The sequence below is a fragment of the Pseudophryne corroboree genome, chromosome 6 (assembly GCF_028390025.1).
Source record: "Pseudophryne corroboree isolate aPseCor3 chromosome 6, aPseCor3.hap2, whole genome shotgun sequence".
NCBI lineage: Eukaryota > Metazoa > Chordata > Amphibia > Anura > Myobatrachidae > Pseudophryne > Pseudophryne corroboree.
Window position 1 is genome coordinate 371,725,574 of NC_086449.1, and position 25,440 is coordinate 371,751,013.

At 44.0% G+C, this 25,440-nt stretch overlaps 1 protein-coding gene across 1 annotated transcript in view; it reads left to right on the forward strand.

Annotated features, from left to right (window-relative positions):
• TNPO3 (transportin 3) overlaps positions 1-25,440 on the forward strand; it is a 228,239-nt gene that overhangs the window by 93,898 nt on the left and 108,901 nt on the right. The window contains exons 7-8 of the mRNA XM_063926695.1: positions 20,551-20,689; positions 25,118-25,264. Coding sequence (XP_063782765.1) covers positions 20,551-20,689; positions 25,118-25,264 — 286 coding nt within the window. The remainder of the gene's footprint in view (positions 1-20,550; positions 20,690-25,117; positions 25,265-25,440) is intronic.

Consider the following 25,440-nt stretch of genomic DNA (forward strand, 5'->3'; position numbering starts at 1 on the left):
CGTTTGTCAAAAAAGGTGGCACTGCCGTCTTAGGATACGGCCACTTTGAAGGTACCTGCTGATAAAAAGCAGGAGGCTATCCTGAAGTCTGTATTTACACACTCAGGTACTAGACTGAGACCTGCAGATAGTGCTGCTGCAGCGTGGTCTGTAACCCTGTCAAATAGGGATACTATTTTGCGAACATAAGACGTCGTCTTATATATGAGGGATGCACAGAGGGATATTTTGCCGGCTGGCATCCAGAATTAATGCAATGTCCATTCTGTCAGGAGGGTATTAGAGACCCGACACTGGACAGGTGATGCTGACTTTAAAAGGCACATAGAGCCTTATAAGGGTGAGGAATTGTTTGGGGATGGTCTCTGGGACCTCGTATCCACAGCAACAGCTTGGAAGAAAAAGAAAGCACTGTATTATCAGGTACAGTCCTTTCGGTTTCAGAATAGCAAGCGTGTCAAAGGCGCTTCCTTTCTGCACAGAGACGAGGGAAGAGGGAAAAAGCTGCACCAGTCAGCCAGTTCCCAGAATCAAAATTCTTCCCCCGCTTCCTCTGAGTCCACCGCATGACGCGGGGGCTCCACAGGCGTAGCCTGGTACGGTGGGGGGCCGCCTCAAAAATTTCAGCGATCAGTGGGCTCGCTCACAGGTGGATCCCTGGATCCTTCAAGTAGTATCTCAGGGGTACAGGCTGGAATTCGAGGCGTTTTCCCCCCCGCCGTTTCCTCAAATCTGCCTTGCCGACAACTCCCTCAGGCAGGGAGGCTGTGCTAGAGGCAATTCACAAGCTGTATTCCCAGCAGGTGATAGTCAAGGTGCCCCTACTTCAACAAGGACGGGGTTACTATTCCACACTGTTTGTGGTACCGAAACCGGACGGTTCGGTGAGACCCATTTTAAATTTGAAGTCCTTGAACACATACATAAAAAAATCCAAGTTCAAGATGGAATCGCTCAGGGCGGTTATTGCAAGCCTGGAGGAGGGGGATTACATGGTATCCCTGGACATCAAGGATGCTTACCTACATGTCCCCATTTACCATCCTCACCAGGAGTACCTCAGATTTGTGGTACAGGATTGCCATTACCAATTCCAAACACTGCCGTTTGGACTGTCCACTGCACCGAGGGTCTTTACCAAGGTAATGGCAGAAATGATGATACTCCTTCGGAAAAAGGGAGTTTTTAATTATCCCGTACTGGACGATCTCCTTATAAAGGCGAGGTCCATGGAGCAGTTGTTGGTCGGAGTAGCACTATCTCGGGAAGTGCTACAACAGCACGGATGGATTCTATACATTCCAAAGTCACAGCTGGTTCCTACCACACGCCTACTGTTCCTGGGGATGGTTCTGGACACAGAACAGAAAAAAGTGTTTCTCCCGCAGGAGAAAGCCAAGGAGCTGTCATCTCTAGTCAGAGACCTCCTGAAACCAAAACAGGTATCGGTGCATCACTGCACACGAGTCCTGGGAAAAATGGTAGCTTCTTACGAAGCAAAATTCCATTCGGCAGGTTCCATGCAAGAACCTTTCAGTGGGACCTCTTGGACAAGTGGTCGGAATCGCATCTTCAGATGCATCGGCTGATAACCCTGTCTCCAAGGACCAGGGTATCTCTACTGTGGTGGCTGCAGAGTGCTCATCTTCAAGAGGGCCGCAGATTCGGCATACAGGACTGGGTCCTGGTAACCACGGATGCCAGCCTACGAGGCTGGGGGGCAGTCACACAGGGAAGAAATTTCCAAGGACTTTGGTCAAGTCAGGAGTCGTCCCTACACATAAATATTCTGGAACTGAGGGCCATTTACAATGCCCTAAGTCTGGCAAGGCCTCTGCTTCAAAACCAGCCGGTACTGATCCAATCAGACAACATCACGGCAGTCGCCCATGTAAACCGACAGGGCGGCACAAAAAGCAGGATGGCGATGGCAGAAGCCACAAGGATTCTCCGATGGGCGGAAAATCACGTCTTAGCACTGTCAGCAGTGTTCATTCCGGGAGTGGACAACTGGGAAGCAGACTTCCTCAGCAGACACGACCGACACCCGGGAGAGTGGGGACTTCATCCAGAAGTCTTCTAACTGTTGGTAAACCGTTGGGAAAGGCCACAGGTGGACATGATGGCGTCCCGCCTAAACAAAAAACTAGATATTGCGCCAGGTCAAGGGACCCTCAGGCAATAGCTGTGGACGCTCTAGTGACACCGTGGGTGTACCAGTCGGTTTATGTATTCCCTCCTCTGCCTCTCATACCAAAGGTACTGAGAATAATAAGAAAATGAGGAGTAAGAACGATACTCGTGGTTCCGGATGGGCCAAGAAGAGCTTGGTACCCAGAACTTCAAGAAATAATATCAGAGGACCCATGGCCTCTACCGCTCAGACAGGATCTGCTACAGCAGGGGCCCTGTCTGTTCCAAGACTTACCGCGGCTGCGTTGGACGGCATGGCGGTTGAATTCCGGATCCTAAAGCAAAAGGGCATTCCGGAGGAAGTCATTCCTACGCTGATAAAAGCCAGGAAAGAAGTAACCGCAAACCATTATCACCGTATTTGGCGAAAATATGTTGCGTGGTGTGAGGCCAGGAAGGCCCCAACAGAGGAATTTCAGCTGGGTCGTTTTCTGCACTTCCTACAGTCAGGAGTGACTATGGGCCTAAATTTGGGTTCCATTAAGGTCCAGATTTCGGCTCTGTCGATTTTCTTCCAGAAAGAACTGGCTTCACTGCCTGGAGTTCAGACATTTGTAAAGGGAGTGCTACATATTCAGCCCCTTTTTTGTGCCTTCTGTGGCACCTTGGGATCTCAACGTGGGGTTGAGTTTCTTAAAATCACATTGGTTTGAGCCACTTAAAACTGTGGATTTGAAATATCTCACGTGGAAAGTGGTCATGTTATTGGCCTTGGCTTCGGCCAGGCGTGTGTCAGAATTGGCGGCTTTGTCATGTAAAAGCACTTATCTGATTTTCCATATGGATAGGGCAGAATTGAGGACTCGTCCCCAGTTTCTCCCTAAGGTGGTATCAGCTTTTCACTTGAACCAACCTATTGTAGTGCCTGTGGCTACTAGGGACTTGAAAGATTCCAAGTTACTGGACGTAGTCAGGGCCTTAAAAATTTATATTTCCAGGACGGCTGGAGTCAGGAAAACTGACTCGTTTTTTATCCTGTAGGCACCCAACAAAATAGGTGCTCCTGCTTCTAAGCAGACTATTGCTCGCTGACTTTGTAGCACAATTCAGCTGGAGCATTCTGCGGCTGGATTGCCGCATCCTAAATAAGTAACAGCCCATTCCACGAGGAAAGTGGGCTCATCTTGGGCGGCTGCCCGAGGGGTCTCGGCTTTACAACTTTGCCGAGCTGCATCTTGGTCAGGGGCAAACACGTTTGCTAACTTCTACAAATTTGATACCCTGGCTGAGGAGGACCTTGAGTTCTCTCATTCGGTGCTGCAGAGTCATCCGCACTCTCCCGCCCGTTTGGGAGCTTTGGTATAATCCCCATGGTCCTTACGGAGTTCCCAGCATCCACTAGGACGTCAGTGAAAATAAGATTTTACTCACCGGTAAATCTATTTCTCGTAGTCCGTAGTGGATGCTGGGCGCCCATCCCAAGTGCGGATTGTCTGCAATACTTGTATATAGTTATTGCCTAATTAAAGGGTTATTGTTGAGCCATCTGTTGAGAGGCTCAGTTATATTTCATACTGTTAACTGGGTATAGTATCACGAGTTATACGGTGTGATTGGTGTGGCTGGTATGAGTCTTACCCGGGATTCAAAATCCTTCCTTATTGTGTCAGCTCTTCCGGGCACAGTATCCTAACTGAGGTCTGGAGGAGGGGCATAGAGGGAGGAGCCAGTGCACACCAGATAGTACCTAATCTTTCTTTTAGAGTGCCCAGTCTCCTGCGGAGCTCGTCTATTCCCAATGGTCCTTACGGAGTTCCCAGCATCCACTACGGACTACGAGAAATAGATTTACCGGTGAGTAAAATCTTATTATACTGGTTGAAAATTGTCATAAATTAGTCTTGTCCTGCGTGTCTGTGTTCTAGATGGCTGTATATATGCAATCAATGCGTAATTCTGCATATTTGCTGTGGTAATACCCACCACCTAATGCCTTTAAGACCACATGAATACTCGTATTCTATACTGTGTATATAAAGGGGGGTACTCATGGAGCGATAATCTAAGCAATCCGACTAGATTGCTTAAATTTTAAGCATGATCGCTCCGTGTGTACCCCCTACAGCGATAGTGATGCGCAGCCCTGCGCATCGCTATCGCTGGTGCTTGATTGGCCTGCCATGCAGGACAATCTAGCAGGTTGCTCATTTCACCCGCTGGGTGAAATGAGCGGCCCCCCAGTCTCCTCCCGCACGCTCAACACACATCGCGCTGTGCTGAGCTGCGGGAGAGATGTGTGCTGAGCGGTTCGTTCAGCACACATCTCTCCCACATTGGTCCGTGAATATGGGCCTTTAGATGTGAGCTTGTTTTGTACTGATTTTCTCTTGAATCTGCCAGCACTAGTTTACAAACTTTGGTTTATCACTCCTCTCAGAAGTCGCAGGGTACTGTCTTATACTTCCTTTCTACTCTTTCTCTGCAGACATAAGCAGGCAATATGATAGGGTCTGCTACTCTGACAGAACCTTAGATGTACACTGCACTGCTAAACTGAGAGTTCCAACATCAGATACAGGAAATGTGATATCTCAAGCACATATGCAGCACATCAATCATTGAGGGAATGTATCTACCTCCTTTCTCTCTCTGTTGGACTATCTTGCAGAAATGAGTTTTAAAAACATAGTTAAAGTGATAGGGTGAATTCTGCTTATACTGTAGACATGTTTGTGTGTATATGCACACGCTTATACACACACTCATTTAAATGCTCCTAAGTGTTATCACACATAATACACAACCGTTCAGCAGTGACACTTTGTTGGAGAAAGAAAGAAATTTGTCTGCGTGTATGTCTATAATACAAGTGTGTGTGTATGTGTGTTTGCATGTATATATATATATATATATATATATATATATATATATATATATATATATATATATATATATATATATATATATATAGTCCCAAAGAGATAGAAACCAGCACCTCCATATTACTGCATAATAAAGTCTTTATCAAGATATAAAAATCTTAAAACACCAGAGGCAAGAAACATTGAATAAAGCACATGGGGTGTCAAAAAACTGCATAATATCATATCACCAGATCCAAAGTGGTAAATAATGCAAGCCTCCAGCGACAGACAGGTAGACCTACTACATGTCTGTCGCTGGAGGTTTGCATTATTTACCACTTTGGATATGGTGATTTGATATTATGTAGTTTTTTGACACTCCATGTGCTTTATTCAATGTTTCTTGCCTCTGGTGTTTTAAGCTTTTTATAACTTGATAAAGACTTTATTATGCAGTAATTTGGAGGTGCTGGTTTCTGTCTCTTTGGGACTATTGCAACATATTATGTACCCAGCACTCCTAGCATGGACGATACTGTGTGCGGCAGGCTATACAACCATTATATATATATATATATATATATATATATATATATATATATATATATCCTCATAGAACAAACAGCGGCACTCAGGAGTCTTTTTTAAAGATAAGGTGCAAAGATTTAATCCATATTAAACATCAGGTGATCAACGTTTCGAGGCCGTGTCGCCCCTTTGTCAAGGTGATATCACCTTGACAAAGGGGCGACACGGCCCCGAAACGTTGGTCTGGATTTGGAGTCACACTCAAAATTAAAGTGGAAAAATACACTACAGGCTGTTCCAACTTTGATGTAATGTCCTTAAAACAAGTCAAAATGAGGCTCAGTAGTGTGTGTGGCCTCCACGTGCCTGTATGACCTCCCTACAACCCACACAAGTGGCTCAGGTTGTGCAGCTCATCCAGGATGGCACATCAATGCGAGCTGTGGCAAGAAGGTTTGCTGTGTCTGTCAGCGTAGTGTCCAGAGCATGGAGGCGCTACCAGGAGACAGGCCAGTACATCAGGAGACGTGGAGGAGGCCGTAGGAGGGCAACAACCCAGCAGCAGGACCGCTACCTCCACCTCCAGGAGGAACAGGAGGAGCACTACCAGAGCCCTGCAAAATGACCTCCAGCAAGCCACAAATGTGCATGTGTCTACTCAAACGATCAGAAACAGACTCCATGAGGGTGGTATGAGGGTCCGACGTCCACAGGTGGGGGTTGTGCTTACAGCCCAACACCGTGCAGGACGTTTGGCATTTGCCAGAGAACATCAAGATTGGCAAATTCGCCACTGGCGCCCTGTGCTCTTCACAGATGAAAGCAGGTTCTCACTGAGCACATGTGACAGACATGACAGAGTCTGGAGACGCCAAGGAGAACTTCTGCTGCTTGCAACATCCTCCAGCAAGACCGGTTTGGCAGTGGGTCAGTAATGGTATGGGGTGGCATTTCTTTGGGGGCCCGCACAGCTCTCCATGGGCTCGCCAGAGGTAGCCTGACTGCCATTAGGTACCGAGATGAGATCCTCAGAACCCTTGTGAGACCATATGCTGGTGCGGTTGACCCTGGGTTCCTCCTAATGCAAGAAAATGCTAGACCTCATGTGACTGGAGTGTGTCAGAAGTTCCTGCATGACTAAGGCATTGATGCTATGGACTGGCCCGCCCGTTTCCCAGACCTGAATCCAATTGAGCACATCTGGGACATCATTTCTCGCTCCATCCACCAACACCACGTTGCACCACAGACTGTCCAGGAGTTGGCGGATGCTTTAGTCCAGGTCTGGGAGGAGATCCCTCAGGAGACCATCCGCCACCTCATCAGGAGCATGCCCAGGCATTGTAGGGAGGTCATACAGGCACGTGGAGGCCACACACACTACTGAGCCTCATTTTGACTTGTTTTAAGGACATTACATCAAAGTTGGATCAGCCTGTAGTGTGTTTTTCCACTTTAATTTTGAGTGTGACTCCAAATCCAGACCTCCATGGGTTAATAAATTTGATTTCCATTGATCATATTTGTGTGAATTTGTTGTCAGCACATTCAACTATGTAAAGAACAAAGTATTTAATAAGAGTATTTCATTCATTCAGATCTAGGATGTGTTATTTTAGTGTTCCCTTTATTTTTTGTGTGCAGTATATGTATGTATGTAGATAGAGATATAGATATATATATATATAAAAAATTTTTACATACTCTCACTCAGACACTCACTGATTTTAATGCAGTGTTTCACAGGTTAAAAGCCCTAGCCCATATAGTGGTCACGCTAGGCTGTTTTAGCAGGGCGCCGCGCCCTGCCCGTGTTTTTTTTTTTTAAGGACAAAATCTGCCCTGCCCATTCTGCGGTAGCATTCCGCTTCCTGCCCCCCCAGCGTGTAAAGATGATGTGCGCACGCTATGGGAGAGAGCTTAGGGGGAAGCCCAGCACCTCTGTAGGTTCTGGGCACGCCCCCAACAGTGACGCCGCCTGCCGCCCACACACCTGTAGTAACGTCGGTGGGCCGCACCGCCCACTTAAATGACGGTACCTGACCACGCTCCCTAATTTGCATGGTCAGTCCCCCTTTTCAGAAGCGCGTGTGGCTCCTTCGCGCACGTGCACACTTATGCCCACGCAGTCCGGCGCCCTGCCCTCTACAATTTCTCGAGGGAACATTACCATACACATGCCTTGGTGCATTCCAAATGAATGAAAAGTGCTGTAAAATAGAATACATTTTGAGTCTTATATTAAAATATGTATAGTTTGGTTCCATTTGTTAACCACAAATGTTTACAGTGATCATTGTTCAGTTACTTTTCCACTCCATGTGCGATCTTTCAGGAACACAGGGAAGTCCTAATATGTACCTCTGTCTCAGCCTGGTGTAAATACTTAAAGTATTGTATTGTGCGCAACAAAAGCTGGTTGCTTGCATTTATTATGGCGTCTTATTACTGTATGTCCTGAACCCCCTTTACACCCTGGCTCTTCATATTTCAAATGCAGGCCTTTTTTTTACTGTAGTTGTTGCACATTATGCCTGGTTCATTGATGCGATACATACATACATACATACATACATACATACATACATACATACATACATACATACATACATACCTCTATGTCTCTAATTCACACTCATTACTTGCTCCCATACACGACTTTCTTCGGGCTGCACCCACTCTGTGGAATGCCCTACCAGGTGCAATAAGACTCTCCTCTAGTCTCCAAACCCTCAAGCATTCCCTGAAATCTCACCTCTTCAGAGTAGCTTACCAAATTCCAGAACCGCTCACATTGTTTTTTCTTTCTTCTCTTTCCTCCTGACCCTGGTTCATGATTGCTATGATATCCTGCAACCCACCAAGAACCTTTGCAATCTGGTGGACAACTATGCAATAGATAGCACCTTTTCTTGTGTATCAATGCCTATTTCCCCATAGATTGTAAGCTTGCGAGCAGGGCCTTCCTACCTCTGACTGTTTGTTATTACCTAGTTTTGTCTTATCAGTGTGTCCATTTGTAAAGCGCAACGGAATTTGATGCGCTATATACGAAACTAAGTAAATACATGCAGTATACATATAAGTGCATAGTGATTGACACTATGCACTTTATTTGATCAATATATTTTCTATAAGTAACAAGAAATTCCACTGCATTGTGTGTGTGTGTGAGATAGAGATACATACACACACACACTCACACTCTCTCTCTCTCTCGTGGCCAAAATTGCAGACACTTTTTGAAATTTGAGTGTTTTTCAACTTTGCTTATAAAAACTGTTTCACTTTGCGCAGTGCAATGATTCATATATCAAAGGAAATGTAATACTGAATTCGACACAAGCAGAGGTCAAATATTTGCATTACAAGGGAAGTTATGCTACTTTCAGTCAAAGAAGCACAGATGCGTGAGATTCAAGAAACAGATTGTAGTAACAGCTACTACCAGACAATCGGAATCGTCGTTCTGAGGACCAATCAGCTGTCGTTTTTGAGCAGGTGCAAGGTCATGTCCAAAGTTGGGAAAGGTCCGTTTGCCGGTTCCATTTTGCAGAATAAAGTTGGTTACTGAAGTGCAATTACGGTTGGATGTTTGTGTGTATTGTTTAGTGCTATTGACGGTGTAAAAAATAAATACCACATTGTCGTCTAGGCAAAGTGGTGACTGGTCACCCAAGAAGAGATCCAGGATTGTGGTGTTACGTGAAAATGGTCTTTCGTATGCAGCAATTGCGAGAGAAGTTGGTGGGAATGTGACAACATCAGGAGTACGAAAGTTTTGTTTGCGCTATCAGGAAACACAATCTATACAAAACAAAGAAGGAAAAGCCCGGAAAAAGTGCACAACAGCTGTTGATGATAGGAGAATAAAACTAATTTGCGTCAGGGACAGATGGGTGTAATCTGCGGCCATTAGCAGTGAACTGAGTGCAACTGGTGTTTTTGTCAGTGCAAGATCGGTACGGAGAAGCATAACGGAGGTTGGCCTAAAAGGTAGGATTCCCCGAAAAAAGTACATCTGAGGCGTCCATCTAATAAAAGAGAATTAATTGAGTCTATAATTCTCTCAGGGTACCACATAATAAAGAAGGAAGCGCTCCAAATATTGGATGGCTCAATGCCACGTCGCTGTGCTGCTGTCTTCAAAAATAAAGGTTACCCAACGAAATACTGATAGGACAGTGACATCTTAAGTACACAGGGATTTTCACCCTAAGTATTTTCACTGCATAACTTCCCTTGTGATGCAAATATTTGACCTGTTTATTGTGTTGAATTCACCATAAAATTTCCTTTCATTTGATACATGAATCGTTGCACTGCAGGAAGTGTAACCATTTTTATAAGCATTCTAAGTTGAAAAATATTCAAATTTCAAAAAGTGTCCGCAGTTCTGTCCACCACTGTATGTGTGTTTGTATGTGTGTGTATATGTATATATATATATATGTATATGTATGTGTGTGTGTGTGTGTATGTATATATTGCATGAGCTTGGGGTAGCACTCCTTTGTAAAGCAATTACTGACCCGGTGCCCTCCTAGGTACCTCGGTGGCAAATCCATACAGGCGCAGGATTAATGCAACGTTTCGAAGTTTTTATTTCACTTCATCAGACAAACACATGTACAAAACCACATACCTTGTAAAGAAACCCGCCATGTGCAGTCAGCTCCGGCACGGGCCGCGGGTGCAGACGCCCACTGATGACATCACCACCCCTCGACTCGTAACCGGGACAACTAAAAAAACAAAGCACCTAATCAGACAGGAGCTACAGAACGCCTATCCGTAATGTGTAAACAATTAAAAGATGTCAAAGCACCGATAACAAACATCACATATGTAAGTTAAAAACAGGTTCTGCAACTGGTAAATGAAACAGGCACATAAAACAAATCAATAGCAACAAATTGCAGCAAATGACATTTATAGATTCAATAAGAGCAAATGGCACATATAGATGCACAATTTATTTAAAAAGACTAATGAAGTGGATAATTCATCAAGTTCTCAAACAGACAAAACCATAGAGAGACAAAAGTTATAAAAAGCAATGCAGACCTAGAGTTTCGTTAAGCCAGGCATGTCCAAACTGCGGCCCTCCAGCTGTTGAGAAACTACACATCCCAGCATGCCCTGACACAGCTGTAGCATTCTCTGACAGCAAAACTGTGTCAGGGCATGCTGGGATATGTAGTTTCACAACAGCTGGAGGGCCGCAGTTTTGATATGCCTGCGTTAAGCCCTCGAGGGGCAAGAGTCTGCAATTCATGAATCCATCTGGATTCCTTTTGTAAAAGTCTGAGTAATCTATCACCGCCACGGATTCTGCATGGCTCATGATCAATGATCATGTATTTCAAACATGCCAAACTATGTTTAGCCTGCAGAAACTGACGAGCGACAGGTTGATCTCCTGAAGACACAGCGTTTCTGATAGACAATCTATGATTGGCAATCCTTTCCCGCAACGTACGGTCGGTCTTGCCAACATAGTTATAGCCACATGGGCATGTGATCAAATAAATAATGAATTTTGTGGTACACGTCTCTATGTTGTATGTAATATTTCTTGCCACTGTATGGATTACAGAAATATTTACCGGTAATGAGTGCTCTACATGTGATACAATTTAAACATCTATAGCAACCCTTTTGGAGCGTTAAAAAGGTATTCTGCTCACTCTGCAGGCTGACCCAGACAGAAATTGGCTAAGGTCAATACTGATTATGAACAAAATCGTGTTTATTTGTGGGCATGCGGCAGCCGTAATGAAAGACAACAGAGGTTTCAACAGAGGAAATATAAACAAATGTGGCAATCTGACTCATCCGGTGATAGAAATACTAACAGTGACTCTGATGTATTGTCTGATGGTCAAACAACTGGTCCCCATTCTTTATGGGTGCGCACCCGCCGGGCTGGTGGCCGAAGAGGAAGTGGACGCGTCGAGGGGGGCAATGCCAATGAACGTGGGCGAGGGAGAGTAGGCAGACCCCCTTTTGCTCGGAGGAAATAATTTTCAATTTATCCAGTCACACTTTAACATCTACAGAGATGCGGGTATTAAAGAAAGGATTGTCGTTTATACCCACAGCCCGCTTCTCATCTCACCAGTGGGAAGCTGAGAAATGCAAATTAAATAGACAACTTAAACTTCATGAACACTTTAAGGGGACTGCTTCTGGGATTACTCCTGGGGTTGCATGCACATCAAAAGATGTTATACCATCTCGGTTAAATTGCAGAAACGTAGCCGCTTTGATCCCTTTTCATATAATGCATCTATTAAAACTTTCAGTAGAATGTTAAGTGATGAGGTGTCCAATCATCATGTTCTCTCCAGTTCTGCTAATAAATTTCGTAATAATTTGAGCAGGGAGGAATTCCAAGCTCTTAATGACCTGTCTAATTACACTGATATCACGATATGCCCAGCTGATAAGGGCGGAGGTATCGTGATTCAAAATTTGTGTGATTATAGACCTGAACTTGAGAGGCAATTGAGTGACTCCGTTTATAGGCTATTGGATTTTGATACTACCCGCAGTTTTTCTACAGTTCTTTATAATTATGTAATGCGGTTCAAGCAGGCTTGATTTCTGATACACTTATGAAATCTCTTGATTGATTCACCAAAAATTCTGGTGTTGTATTCTCTGCCTAAAGTGCATAAATCTTTGGAGTGTCCCCCAGGGCGTCCCATTATAGTGGCCCGTGATGGGTTGTTTCAGTGAGTGTCGACGTACCTAGATGTTATGCTTCAACCTTGTATTGTTACCAATTAGAGGTACTTGTTGGATACTACGTCTTTTCTTACGAAGTTGCAAACCTTGGGTGAGATTCCAGGTGATTGTGTACTTTGCAGTATTGACATTTCCAGCTTGTATACTGTAATTCCTAACTTGGAAGGATTGGTTGTTGTGCGCAGGTTAATCACTGATAACCCTCTTTATACTGGCCCTGATGAGGAGTTGTTCCTAGATTTGTTGGAGATGGTACTTACATACAATTATTTTTTGTTTGACTGTAAAAAATGTTTACAGACATCCGGGTGTGCGATGGGGTCCCCTGTGGCCCCATCGTATGCTAATGCCTGTATGTTTTCAGCAGAACAAGAAATATTTTTTGATAGTCCGCGTTTTGCAGATAACATTTTATTTTTTGTTAAGAAACATAGATGCCTTATTCATTGTCTGGAACAACTCCCAGGAGGCATTTGTATGTAAGATCAGTACAGAATGTGTAAATTATTTGCATGTCCTGGTGAGAGTCATGGTTGGACATTTGATTATACTTTTATATATAATATACGCATATACACAATGTCCAAGAAATGGAGTTGCACTCTTCCAGTAAAATATCTTCAATAGATTAGTCTGCTTTAATTCGGTCAAAATCAGGCTTATGTTGTTGACGTTTCGATCCAATATTCAGGATCTTTATCAAGACAAGCTTCTGTAGTAACAAATTTTTTAGGAACATCATACATTGGTGGGTCCGCAACAGAAACTATACATAGGGACACGGTTAAAACACACACATTTAGTCTCCCATGCCCCTTTACACGCATAAAAATACTTTTAGATTACTCTAACATCAAATAACCAACTAAGGTATATTACATAGTATATTACCCATATAGGTAACCTATATATTGAACTGAGCTCACCACGTGGAGGACATATACAGTAATATTCGGACAACAAGGGAATTCCTTCTAACAAGTACCATACCAAAACCCAATACCAATTATTAAATGGCTCTTAAGTGACCCAAATGGAACCAACACCGGTGCTACCACATGACCGCTCACGGAGATGTACATAAATACTCACTCTGTCAAATTAGCCATACAGTAGATTCTCACAAATTTTAAGGGCAGTGCAGAATGGTTCTATATATCATGTCCACTATGAGGAATAATATAACAAATTGTAAGGCTCCTTAATGGACAAAAAACAAATAATGTCCTCATACACATATTAAGTGCACAACAGTACTCAGTGGGGCGAAACCAATTGCTGCCAACCTATCCATATAAGGACTTCGTAGAAACATCAACTCTACAATGACAAAAATCAAAGTGAGTAAAGCGGATCGATATACACCAATACAGTTCACAGCACTAGAAGAGAATACATTAATGTATCCCATATGTACATAGAGCACAGTCAATACTTACAAAAGAATGCCACATCTGCCACTGGACCACATTACAGCCACACAACTGGCAAGCACACATCAGAACCTTATATACTGTTTAACTGGAAGTACACCGTGCAACCAATAATTGTTGGGGCTCACTTGTTTACAAGTCCCTTACCTATCAAGCCACAGTTAGATATATAGATGCCTTATTTATTTATTGTCAGGAACAACTACCAAGAGGCATTTGTAGATGTGATTGAGACTCCTAATTCTACTGTACACCCCATTAAATTTACATATAAGATCAGTACAGAATGTGTAAATTATTTTGATGTCCTAGTGAGTCATGGTTGGACATTTGATTATCTATATATGTGTGTGTGTATGTATATGTGTATGTGTATATATATATATATATATATATATATATATATATATATATGTGTGTGTGTATTTATTATTATTACCAGTTATTTATATAGCGCACACATATTCCGCAGCGCTTTACAGAGAATATTTGCCCATTCACATCAGTCCCTGCCCCAGTGGAGCTTACAATCTATATTCCCTATCACGTGTACACACAGACACGTTCACTCTAGGGTTAATTTTGTTGGGAACCAATTAACCTACAAGTATATTTATTTTTCATCCACTAGGGGTCACTGGAGTACTCTTGGGATATGGACGGTTCCACAGGAACTAGGCACTGAATAAATTAACATTTGAGACTACTCCTCCCCTCCATATCCCAGAGTACCTCAGTATTTTTTCGGTGCTCACTGAGCAACAAGGCCTGTGGAGTTGGTCCACAATTATTGAATTTCTTTTGATTTTTTTCAAGGTTCCACATCCCTTCCCCCCTTCCAGAAAGACGAGGGTCCGGTACAGTGGAAGCTGCTGAAGCAGCTGTGGGTGTCGGGCCTCTCGGAAAGAGCTCCCTCACCACCACGTGCAGGACGCCTGCAGAAAAGGCTGACAGAGCTTACAGAAGAAGCCCCGTCATAGCCCTCACCACAAGGTCCAGGTGTGTTGGGACGGGGCGGTCAGCTCACGCTGCCGCCCCGCTGTGTGGGGATACTGTGTGTGTATGTGGCCGCCCGCCGCTGTTTTCAGCCGCTTCCAGCGCCGCTGATTACGCTGCCTCCCAGTCGCTGTGAGCCGCGCCGGCCACGTTGATTTATGCATAGGCCGCTCCACGGCTCTATGCAGCGCGCTCCCCGGCTCCGATACCGCTTCCGGCTCCCTCTCCACCATAGCCCGGCCTCCGTGTATAGTGAGACGGAGCACGGGGGGGGGGGGGGGGGGGGGATACACACAAGTAAAAATCTCATGTTCAGGCAGCGCTGCACATGTATTACAATAGGCTATTAAGCCTTTGTTAAACAGAATATAAGATGTTTATTAAATCTGCTTACATAAGTATAAGCTGCATTTTGTGTTATACTGTGAGCATGGGGACATATTAACCATGCTTCCTGTTTTTTCTGTTGTATTTCCAGAATTTTCTGTATTACATCTCTCCTCCATTGAAGGCGCAGGGGTGTTAGGGGGAATTTGGGATCAGGCGTATTGCTGGCGTGCACTGCACTTGGCCAGATATATATTTATAGAGACACCTTAGTGCTATTTACTGAGTCGCGCAAGTTGTCTGTCTTTGTTTTTTGTATTGTCTGCATAATGAGTAAGACACCAGCAAAGTCCAAAAAGCAGTTTCACTGCAATGTCTGTAAGGGTGTATTACCGGATGGATCTTCCACATGTAAAGTATGTTTTGTAAATTCAGAAACAATTTACCATTTCTGCTCCGGTTTCAAATCCAATTTCAACCCCGGACCCGCCATGGGCCATGTTAGCAGATGTCCTAGCTGGATTGCAATCAGAATTGTCTGCCTCTCGGCAAGAGCGAGAGGCGGCAAGATCTGAGTCTAGGGTGAGACCGCTAGAACTACCGGAGGGGTCCCAGCCTTACCAAAAGTCCAAATCCTCTTTGGGTAAGAGGGATAAGTTTCATTTGTCTTATAATTTACCGGTTTCTGCTATGTTACCTTCTGACGATTCTAGGCCAGACCTCACTGTACAAAATGAGGTTGAGGAGGGCGAACTAGACCAGCAGTCAGAGGGTGACGATTTTGACAGCCCGGGCATTGATAATCTCATCAGAGCGGTGCGTCAGTCTCTGAAGTTTACAGAAACTGAGGAGCCTCTGACAAATGATGAGGTCGTCTTTACTAAGCGACAGAGAACTCCAATGTGTTTTCCTGTTTCGGAATCTCTTAAAATGTTACTAGAAACAAGAAAGAATCCGGATAAACGGTTTTCTATACCTCACAGATTTAGGTCTAGTTATCCGTTTCCAGACTCAGTAACAGCTACATGGGAGAATCCGCCATTGGTGGATTCATCTGTGTCTAAACTTGCAAAGAAATTAACCATACCAGTAGCAACTGCTACTACACTTAAGGACCCTTTGGACCGTAAAATAGAAGCTATGCTAAAGTCCATGTATGCAGCAGCAGGAGTTCTGCTTAGACCTGGGTTGGGTGGCATTTGGGTAACTAAGGCGCTAATGGTATGGATAACAGAACTCAAGTCTGCCTTAACTGATGATCACCTTATACTTTTCGCTGATCAAATCTGGGAAGCTGCTGACTATCTATGTACAGCTTCTACTGACGTCTGTCAGCTCACTTCTCGCCTTTTATCATCGCTAGTTACAGCACGACGAGCGCTGTGGCTACGTTCTTGGCAAGCGGAGGCAGAGGCCAAAAAAGGTATAGAAGCGTTACCTTACGGGGGCGAGAAGTTATTTGGTCCTGAATTGGACAAATGGATTTCTGAGGCCACGGGAGGAAAGTCTGTTTTCTTACCATTACCTCCAACAGTACCTAGAAGGAGATATTCTGGACCGGCGTTCAAATCCTTTAGACCTCAGTCCTTTCGCGGGCGTGGCAGGGGAACGGCCACACCTGGTAGACTAGGTCGGAGACGTGGTTTCCAACAAACCAATACCACTCGTCAGGATACTAAAGTCACCAGCAAGCCAGTGGCATGACGGGCTCCCAGCCCATCTCGGATCTCCTATTGTGGGAGCACGCCTTCAGTCATTCCAGTTGGCGTGGCTTCAGACGTCCACAGATGGGTGGATCCGCAATTTAGTTTTAAAAGGTTACAAAATAGAGTTCGACTGTCTCCCGCCAATGCGGTTTTTCAGGACAGGACTGCTTGTGTCGGACGACAAGAAGGCGGTTCTGCAGATTGCCATTCAGTCTCTGCTGGATGCAGCAGTGTTGATTCTGGTCCCTGTACACCAACAGGGTCAGGGTTATTATTCCAGTCTGTTTGTGGTACCAAAGCCGGATGGCTCGGTCAGGCCAATATTGAACTTAAAGGGTCTCAATCAGTACGTCACTTACTACAGATTCAAGATGGAATCTCTGCGGTCAGTAATTGCAGGCCTAGAGCTACAGGAATTCATGATTGCGCTGGATCTCAAGGATGCGTACTTACACATTCCGATTTGGCCACCTCATCAAAGGTTCTTGAGGTTTGCAATACGGCCGAACCATTACCAGTTTCAGGCTCTACCGTTTGGCCTCTCGTCATTGCCTCGGGTATTCACCAAAGTGATGTCTGTAATAGCTCATCTCAGATCCCTGGGAGTGATAATAGTTCTGTACTTGGACAATTTACTCATCAAAGCACCGTCTCAACAAATCCTCTTTCAACAGGCGTTGCTGACATACAATGTACTTGTTCACCACGGTTGGATTGTCAACTTCAAGAAATCACATCTAATTCCGTCTCAACGACTTCAATTCCTAGGTATGATTCTCGATACGGTAAATCAAAGAATTTACCTACCCGAACAGAAAGTACAGGTCATTCGTCATCTGGTACAATTAGTGCTCAAGCCACGCACAGTCTCGGTTCATTTGTGCATTCGCCTCTTAGGCACAATGGTGGCGGCTTTCGAAGCGCTTCAGTTCGGAAGACTTCACTCACGTTCTTTTCAACTGGATGTGCTCACACAGTGGTCGGGCACGCATCTGCAGATTCACCGCAGGGTGAGGTTGTCTCCAAGGGTCAGAGTGTCTCTACTCTGGTGGCTCAAAGTACAGAATCTAACCGCAGGGAAACGGTTCGACGCCTGGAATTGGATAATTCTCACTGCGGACGCGAGTCTCAGAGGTTGGGGAGCTGTAGTTCAAAATTATCAGCTCCAGGGTCTCTGGGCGGATCACGAAAGATTGCTGTCTATAAATGTCCTGGAACTCCGAGCAATTTACAATGCGCTACGACAAGCAGTGCACATGCTGCAGGCTCAGGCTGTTCAGGTGCAGTCAGACAATGCGACGGCGGTCGCATACATCAACAAACAAGGAGGAACGAAAAGCCGCATGGCAATGCGGGAAGTAGCTTGAATCCTCAATTGGGCCGAGTATCACCAAGTGATATTGTCGGCAGTATTCATTCCGGGAGTGGACAACTGGGAGGCGGATTATCTCAGCCGTTGGGATTTTCATCCAGGAGAATGGGCATTAAATCCAGAAGTGTTTCACATGCTGGTCCAGAAGTGGGGTTACCCGCAAGTGAACCTGATGGCATCTCGCCACAATCCTCAAACGCCCCAGTACGTGTCCAGAACGAGAGATCCAAAGGCAGTGGTGGTGGATGCTCTCACAATCACGTGGCCATACAGTCTCGTGTATCTGTTTCCACCGTTTCCGCTGCTCCCTCTGTTGCTAAATCAGATCAAAAGACAGTCCGTCACAGTCATACTAGTGGCGCCTCATTGGCCTCGGAGAGCTTGGTTTTCGGATCTCCGCGGTCTACTCGCAGACGATCCTTGGCCGCTCCCACTACGTCCGGACCTGTTACAACAGGGTCCGTTCCTTTTACCCGATTTAGCGCGGCTGCGTTTGACTGGGTGGCTGTTGAGACAGCCCTGTTAAGAAGAGAGGGCATTCCAGAGTCTGTTACGAGCTAGGAAGCCGGTTACGGCAGCTCATTATTACAGAATTTGGCGTGCCTATATAGGTTTGGTGTGAAGCTCGTAAGTTTTCGACATCATCTTTCAAGTTATCCCGTCTTTTGTTATTTCTACAGACGGGGTTAGATGGAGGACTGCGTTTATCCACACTAAAGGTGCAGATATCTGCGTTGTCAATTTATTTTCAAAGAAGATTGGCTCTATTGCCGTCGGTACACACCTTTATACAGGGTGTCCTCAGAGTACAGCCTCCATTTACTCCACCTACTGCGCCATGGGACTTGAATCTGGTTTTATATTTCTTACAGTCTTTTTATTTTGAACCCTTACAACAAGTGGATATTAAGTTTCTCACTTGGAAAACAATTTTTCTCCTAGCCTTGGCTTTGGCAAGGCGTGTTTCAGATTTGGGTGCCTTGTCAAGCCACCGTATTTAGTGTTTCATGATGATAGAGCGGAACTTCGTACGAATCCCACTTTCCTACCAAAAGTAGTGTCCTCTTTTCACATCAATCAACCAATAGTAGTTCCTGTGTTAACAGGAGATTCTGGAACCTTGGATGTGGTACGCGCACTACGCGTTTATGTATCCCGAACGTCTACAGTTCGTAAGACGGATACGTTGTTTATCCTCTATGATGCGGCCAAGTTGGGTTGGCCAGCTTCTAAGCAGACCTTATCCAGATGGATAAAACTGACCATACGTCAGGCTTACCTTCATGCTAGGTTACAGCCGCCTACATCAGTAACAGCTCATTCCACACGTTCTGTAGGAACGTCATGGGCAGCTGGTCGTGGAGCTTCTACGACACAGCCTTGCCGTGCGGCTACATGGTCTTCAGTGCACACGTTTGTGCGCTTTTACAAGTTTGACACTTTTGCGGCATCAGCATCTAGCTTTGGCAGTCTAGTGTTACAGGTGCCAAACAGCTCTCCCGCCCACGGGGGAAACTTTGGTACGTCCCAAGAGTACTCCAGTGACCCCTAGTGGATGAAAAAGAAAATAGGATTTTGGTACTTACCAGGTAAATCCTTTTCTTTGAATCCACAGGGGGCACTGGACGCCCACCCAGAGCAGTTTTACCTGGTTGTGGTAGCTTCAGAAAATCTTATGGTAACACACTCTCACCGACTGTTTCAAATTAGCAAGTTCTATCGGGTTGGTGTCAACTGTTAGTTGTCAGTAACGTTATGTGTCAACTTTATTGTTGTCCGTTTTTGTGATATGTAATTCTCCATTGTCAACCTCTATAGCTCCTGTTCGGCTCAGTAAAAAACACTGAGGTACCCTGGGATATGGAGGGGAGTAGTCTCAAATTTTAATTTATTCAGTGCCTAGTTCCTGTGGAACCGTCCATATCCCAAGAGTACTCCAGTGCCCCCTATGGATTCAAAGAAAAGGATTTACCTGGTAAGTACCAAAATCCTATTTTTTGGATTGTGGGAAGAAACCCATGCAAGTACGGGGAGAATATACAAACTCCACACAGGGCCAAGGTGGGATTCGAACCCATGACCTTAGTGCTGTGAGGCAGTAATGCTAACCATTACACCATCCGTACTGCCCACAGCATCTGTTATGTATGTATGTATGTATGTATATGTATGTGTGTATGTGTGTGTGTGTATATATATATATATATATATATATATATATGTGTATGTGTGTATATATATATATATATATATATATATATAGAATATAAAATTTCTGTTATGACATTTTACTGCTATATGGGGAATTATAAATCCACCTCATATTATAATACATATTTTGAGTCCGTTATATAAATTACTGAGTTCCGCCGCCCCCCTTACCCTCTTATACTTTTTAATGTTTTTGGAAATGTTTTATCTTTTTGCATATTTCGCAGGGTGTTGAATTACTGCCGGATGTTTACAGAACTGTGTGAAACCTTCCTGGAGAAGATTGTGTCTACTCCAGGTCATGAGCTAGGAAACCTGCAGACACTGGAACTTCTCCTGATTTGTGCTGGTCACCCACAGTATGAGGTAAGTTGGGTACTCTTATGAATTGCACAGTGTATTAGCAATAAAGAAACAAAATAAATGATAGGATTATCAGCATGCACTGCTTGTACATTTTGATTCGGCACACCGAACAATTTTTTACAACTTGCCAAGGTACACCACACATATATTGGCCCCTATGGGGATAAAACACACACACACATTGGACCCCACAGTAATTGCACAAATGCTTAGTGTAAACCCGATAGTGTAGGGATGTCCATCGGTGACGACATTGGTGGCTAGGCAGCAGGCATCTGTGGCGGCACATCTGAGAACGGCCGATTGTAAAACACTGGTGTAGAAGGTTTGAGCTTTGGGTAGTATAACTGCTGCTGCAGCAACAATGTCTATAAACCTTGTCCATGTTCTGCTATGTTTTGTACTGTAATACATCTATGGCCTGATTCCCCATTGTGGTGGCAATCTTGACACCGATTATCTGAGAATCTGCCAAAAATGGAATTATAAAAATCCCCAGTCATCGCCGATCACAATACATTTTTTGTCTGTATCTGCAGATAGAGTATTTTCCAAAAGTTATAGTTCCTGTCCCAGGCAGTGGCAGAACGGGGAATTGCCCTGATTACCTCTCTGATGTATGGTCCACCTTAGTCTCTTATTTATTGTTTTGTTAATTCTGTTTATGTACTTTGTAAGGTGCTACAGACCCATTGTGGTGCCATATCAATAAAGGGTAATAACTTTTGTGATATAATTTCCCTGAGTCCATCGATCTTGTATGTAAAATATCCTTTTGTTGTATTATTTGTGCTAATGAGAGAACTGAGGTAAAAAGTTGTTAAACAAGTTTACTAACTGTTAGAGATAGAAACGGTAACATCTTTTAGAATGTGAGCGTGGGATTTTCTTATTTTTCTGTAGTTACAGTCACTAAACCTATGAGCCTGATTGACCCTGCAGCACTTAAATGTTTGGGCAACATTAATATCAAACTATGTTTATTAGTTGTGTGATCATTCAGCATTAACTGGCTTAGGAGGATTTTAGCCTTCTAAGAATATGACCATTTCTGGGGAAGAGAATATTATACAAATGTGCCTAACGTGGCCTCGACAACTGGATCTCAGTGCTACCTTGGATGTGGGTGGGTACACTTTTTAACCAAAAAAAGTGCTTAGGTTTTTTTCTATATTTCTGCTTACTGTTTTAGTGACTGGACCGCTTTAATAATAAAAAAAAAAAAAATTTCACCAGGGTGAAAGAAAAACTCAGTAAATGAATACACCACACACCGCAGTGCGCCATTAATGCTGTTTGGACAGTTACTGCCAAGCCCTAGCAATCGTCTACTTGGCATTAATGAGCAGTATATTCCGTTCAGCATTTGTTTTAGGATTTCTAGGGGATGGCAACGGTTCCATATGCAGAGGTTAGTTCCTAAAGATATAAATAACCGACATTCTCTTTAAATGACTTACTGTACAGTATATTAAATGTATTTATTTATTATTTTTTTATTAACAGTTTCTTATATAGCGCAGCAAATTCCGTTGCGCTTTACAATTTGAAATAACAATAACAAACTGGGTGATAACAGTCATAGAGGTAGGAAGGCCCTGCTCGCAAGCTTACAACCTATAGGGAAATAGGCATATGTACACAAGGAAAGGTGCTATCTATTGCATAGAATGAAAAGACATGTGAGGATAAGTGTGGACTGTGCAGAGTGGATGCAATTTGATAAGAAGATTTATGAAAGTTATGTGGGCGGTTCAGGAATTTGATACGCTTGCCTAAAGAGGTGAGTTTTGAGGGAACGCTTGAAGGTTTGGAGACTAGAGGAGAGTCTTATTGTGCGTGGTAGGGCATTCCACAGAGTGGGTGCAGCCTGATGAAAGTCCTGCAGTCGTGAGTGGGAGCGAGTAATGAGTGTGGATGAGAGACGCAGGTCTTGTGAAGAGCGAAGAGGTCGGGTTGGGAGATATTTTGTGATAAGCGAAGTGATGTATGTTGGTGTAGTTTGGTTAATGGCCTTGTGTGTGAGTAAAAGTATTTTATATTGAATGCGGTAGAGTACAGGTAACCAATGGAGGGACTGACAGAGTGGATCTGCAGACGATGAACGTCTAGCGAGGAAGATAAGCCTCGCCGCTGCATTCAGAATGGATTGTAGTGGTGAGAGTCTCGTTTTGGGAAGACCAGTTAGGAGACTATTGCAATAATCAATGCGGGAGATAATGAGAGCGTGGATTAGAGTTTTAGCAGTGTCTTGTGTAAGGTATGGTCGTATTTTGATATGTTTTTTAGATGCATGTAACATGATCTTGAGACAGATTGAATGTGGGGAACAAAGGACAGATCAGAGTCAAGGATGACACCTAGGCTGCGAGCTTGTGGGGTAGGGTAGATAGTCGAGTTTTCAACAGTGATAGAGATATCAGGTTGGTACCTACTATTGGCCGGTGGAAATATAATTAACTCTGTCTTTGAAATATTAAGTTTGAGGTGGCGAGATGTCATCCAGGATGAGATGGCAGAAAGGCATTCAGTGACACGGTCCAGTACAGATGGGGACAAGTCAGGGGAGGATAGGTAGATTTGAGTATCATCTGCGTACAGATGATACTGAAAACCAAAAGCGCTGATTAGTTTACCAAGAGATGAGGTATAGATAGAGAAAAGCAGAGGACCCAAGACTGAGCCTTGCGGTACTCCAACTGAAAGAGGTAGCGAAGAGGAGGTAGATTCAGAGAAGCGAACACTGAAGGAGCGATTAGATAGGTACGATAGGAACCAAGAAAGGGCTGTGTCTTTAAAACCTAGGGATTGTAGTGTCTGTATGAGAAGAGAGTGGTCTACAGTGTCAAATGCAGCAGATAGGTCTAGAAGAATAAGTAGTGAGTAGTGGCCTTTAGACTTCGTAGTGACCAAATCATTAACCACTTTAGTCAGTGCCGTCTCTGTGGAATGTTGGGAACGGAAGCCTGACTGAAGTGGGTCCAACAAAGTGTATGAGTTAAGAAAGTGTGTGAGTCGAGTGTAGGCAAGTCTCTCAAGTAGCTTAGAGAGACAAGGGAGCTGAGAGATAGGGCGGTAGTTTGGGAGAGCATTAGGGTCAGAATTTTGTTTTTTTTAAATGGGAGTAATCCCTGCACGCTTGAAGAGTGAAGGAAAAATACCAGTAGCGAGAGAGAGATTACAGATGTTAGTTAAGGTAGGGATGAGCACCAGAGACAGAGCTTTACTTATTTGTGAGGGTAAAGGATCAAGAGGAGAGGTAGTAGAGAAGCATGATGAGAAGAGTGATGATACTTCATCTTCATTTGTGGGATCAAATGAAGAAAGAGTGCCAGAGGGTTCAGGTAAAGAACGGAGCAGGTCACTGGCTGCCGAAGAGCATACCATTTCATCTCGGATCTTAGCAATCTTCTCCTTGAAGTAGGAAGCAAGATCCTGTGCCTTGATAGTGGCTGGTGGGGTAGGTGCGGGAGGATTCAGAAGTGATTTAAATGTATTAAAGAGTCGTTTGGGGTTATAGGCTTGAGCAGAGATTAGAGTTTGGAAATATGTTTGTTTGGCAGTGTCCAGGGCATTTTTATAAGAATGGTAGACTGTCTTATATGTGAGGAAATCACTTGAAATACGAGATTTACGCCACTGACGTTCAAGTTTTCGTGTGAGTTTTTGTAGTTGTCTTGTTAATTTGGAGTGCCATGGTTGACATCTAGGCCTACGTGGAGTGTGATGGGTAGCTGGAGCCACTTCATCAAGGGCTAGTTCTAGAGTCTCATTAAGGTGTGATACAGCCATCTCAGGAGAGGTGAATGCAGAAATAGGTGAAAGCAGTTGTTGGAGTGAAGTGGAAAGTTCTTGAAGATTAATTGTGTTAATATTTCTGCGAGTTTGAGTTAGATTGGAGAACTTCCGCAACACAGGGTTTGAATTAACAGAGGAAAGCATGCAGGTGATAAGGTTGTGATCTGAGAGGGGGAAAGGAGTGTTAGTGAGTTCAGCGATGGAGCATAGTCTGGTGAATACTAGATCAAGGCAGTGGCCCGCCTGATGAGTAGAGGAGTCAGTCCATTGGGAGAGGCCAAGAGAGGAGGTTAGAGAGAGTAGTTTGGAGGCATGCGCAGCAGATTTTGGACAATCAATAGCAATATTGAAATCACCCATGATAATGGTGGCGATGTCAGAAGATAGGAAGTGAGGGAGCCAGGCAGAAAAATCTTCCAAAAATTGTTTTGGATGCCCAGGTGGGCGGTAGATAGCTGCAACACGCAGAGAGAAAGGAGAGTAAACCCTAATGGAATGTACTTCAAATGATGTAAATGTGAGTGATGGAACCTGTGGTAGAACAGTATATGCAAAAGATTGGGAAAGTAAAAGTCCAACTCATTGGATCTAACTCTCTGTACTTGCTGTTTCCTTACATTTTTCCTTCAGGTTGTTGAAATCTCATTTAACTTTTGGTATAGACTTGGAGAACATCTTTACAAAATAAGCGACTCTGTGCTGCATAGTATCTTTAGACCATACATACAAAGGCTTCTCCATGCCTTGGCAAGGCATTGTCAACTTGATCCAGATCATGTAAGTCTCTATTATGTTATCTTCTATTTGTTCCTAAATTAGCAGTCAGTGTGGTATTATGATTGACAAGGTGTGTCTCCAGCTGTAACAATAGGATGGTGTATTATCGTACAAAAATAAAATACATTAAACACTTGATTTGCTTGCCATCAGTAAGAAAACATTATCGTTAAGTA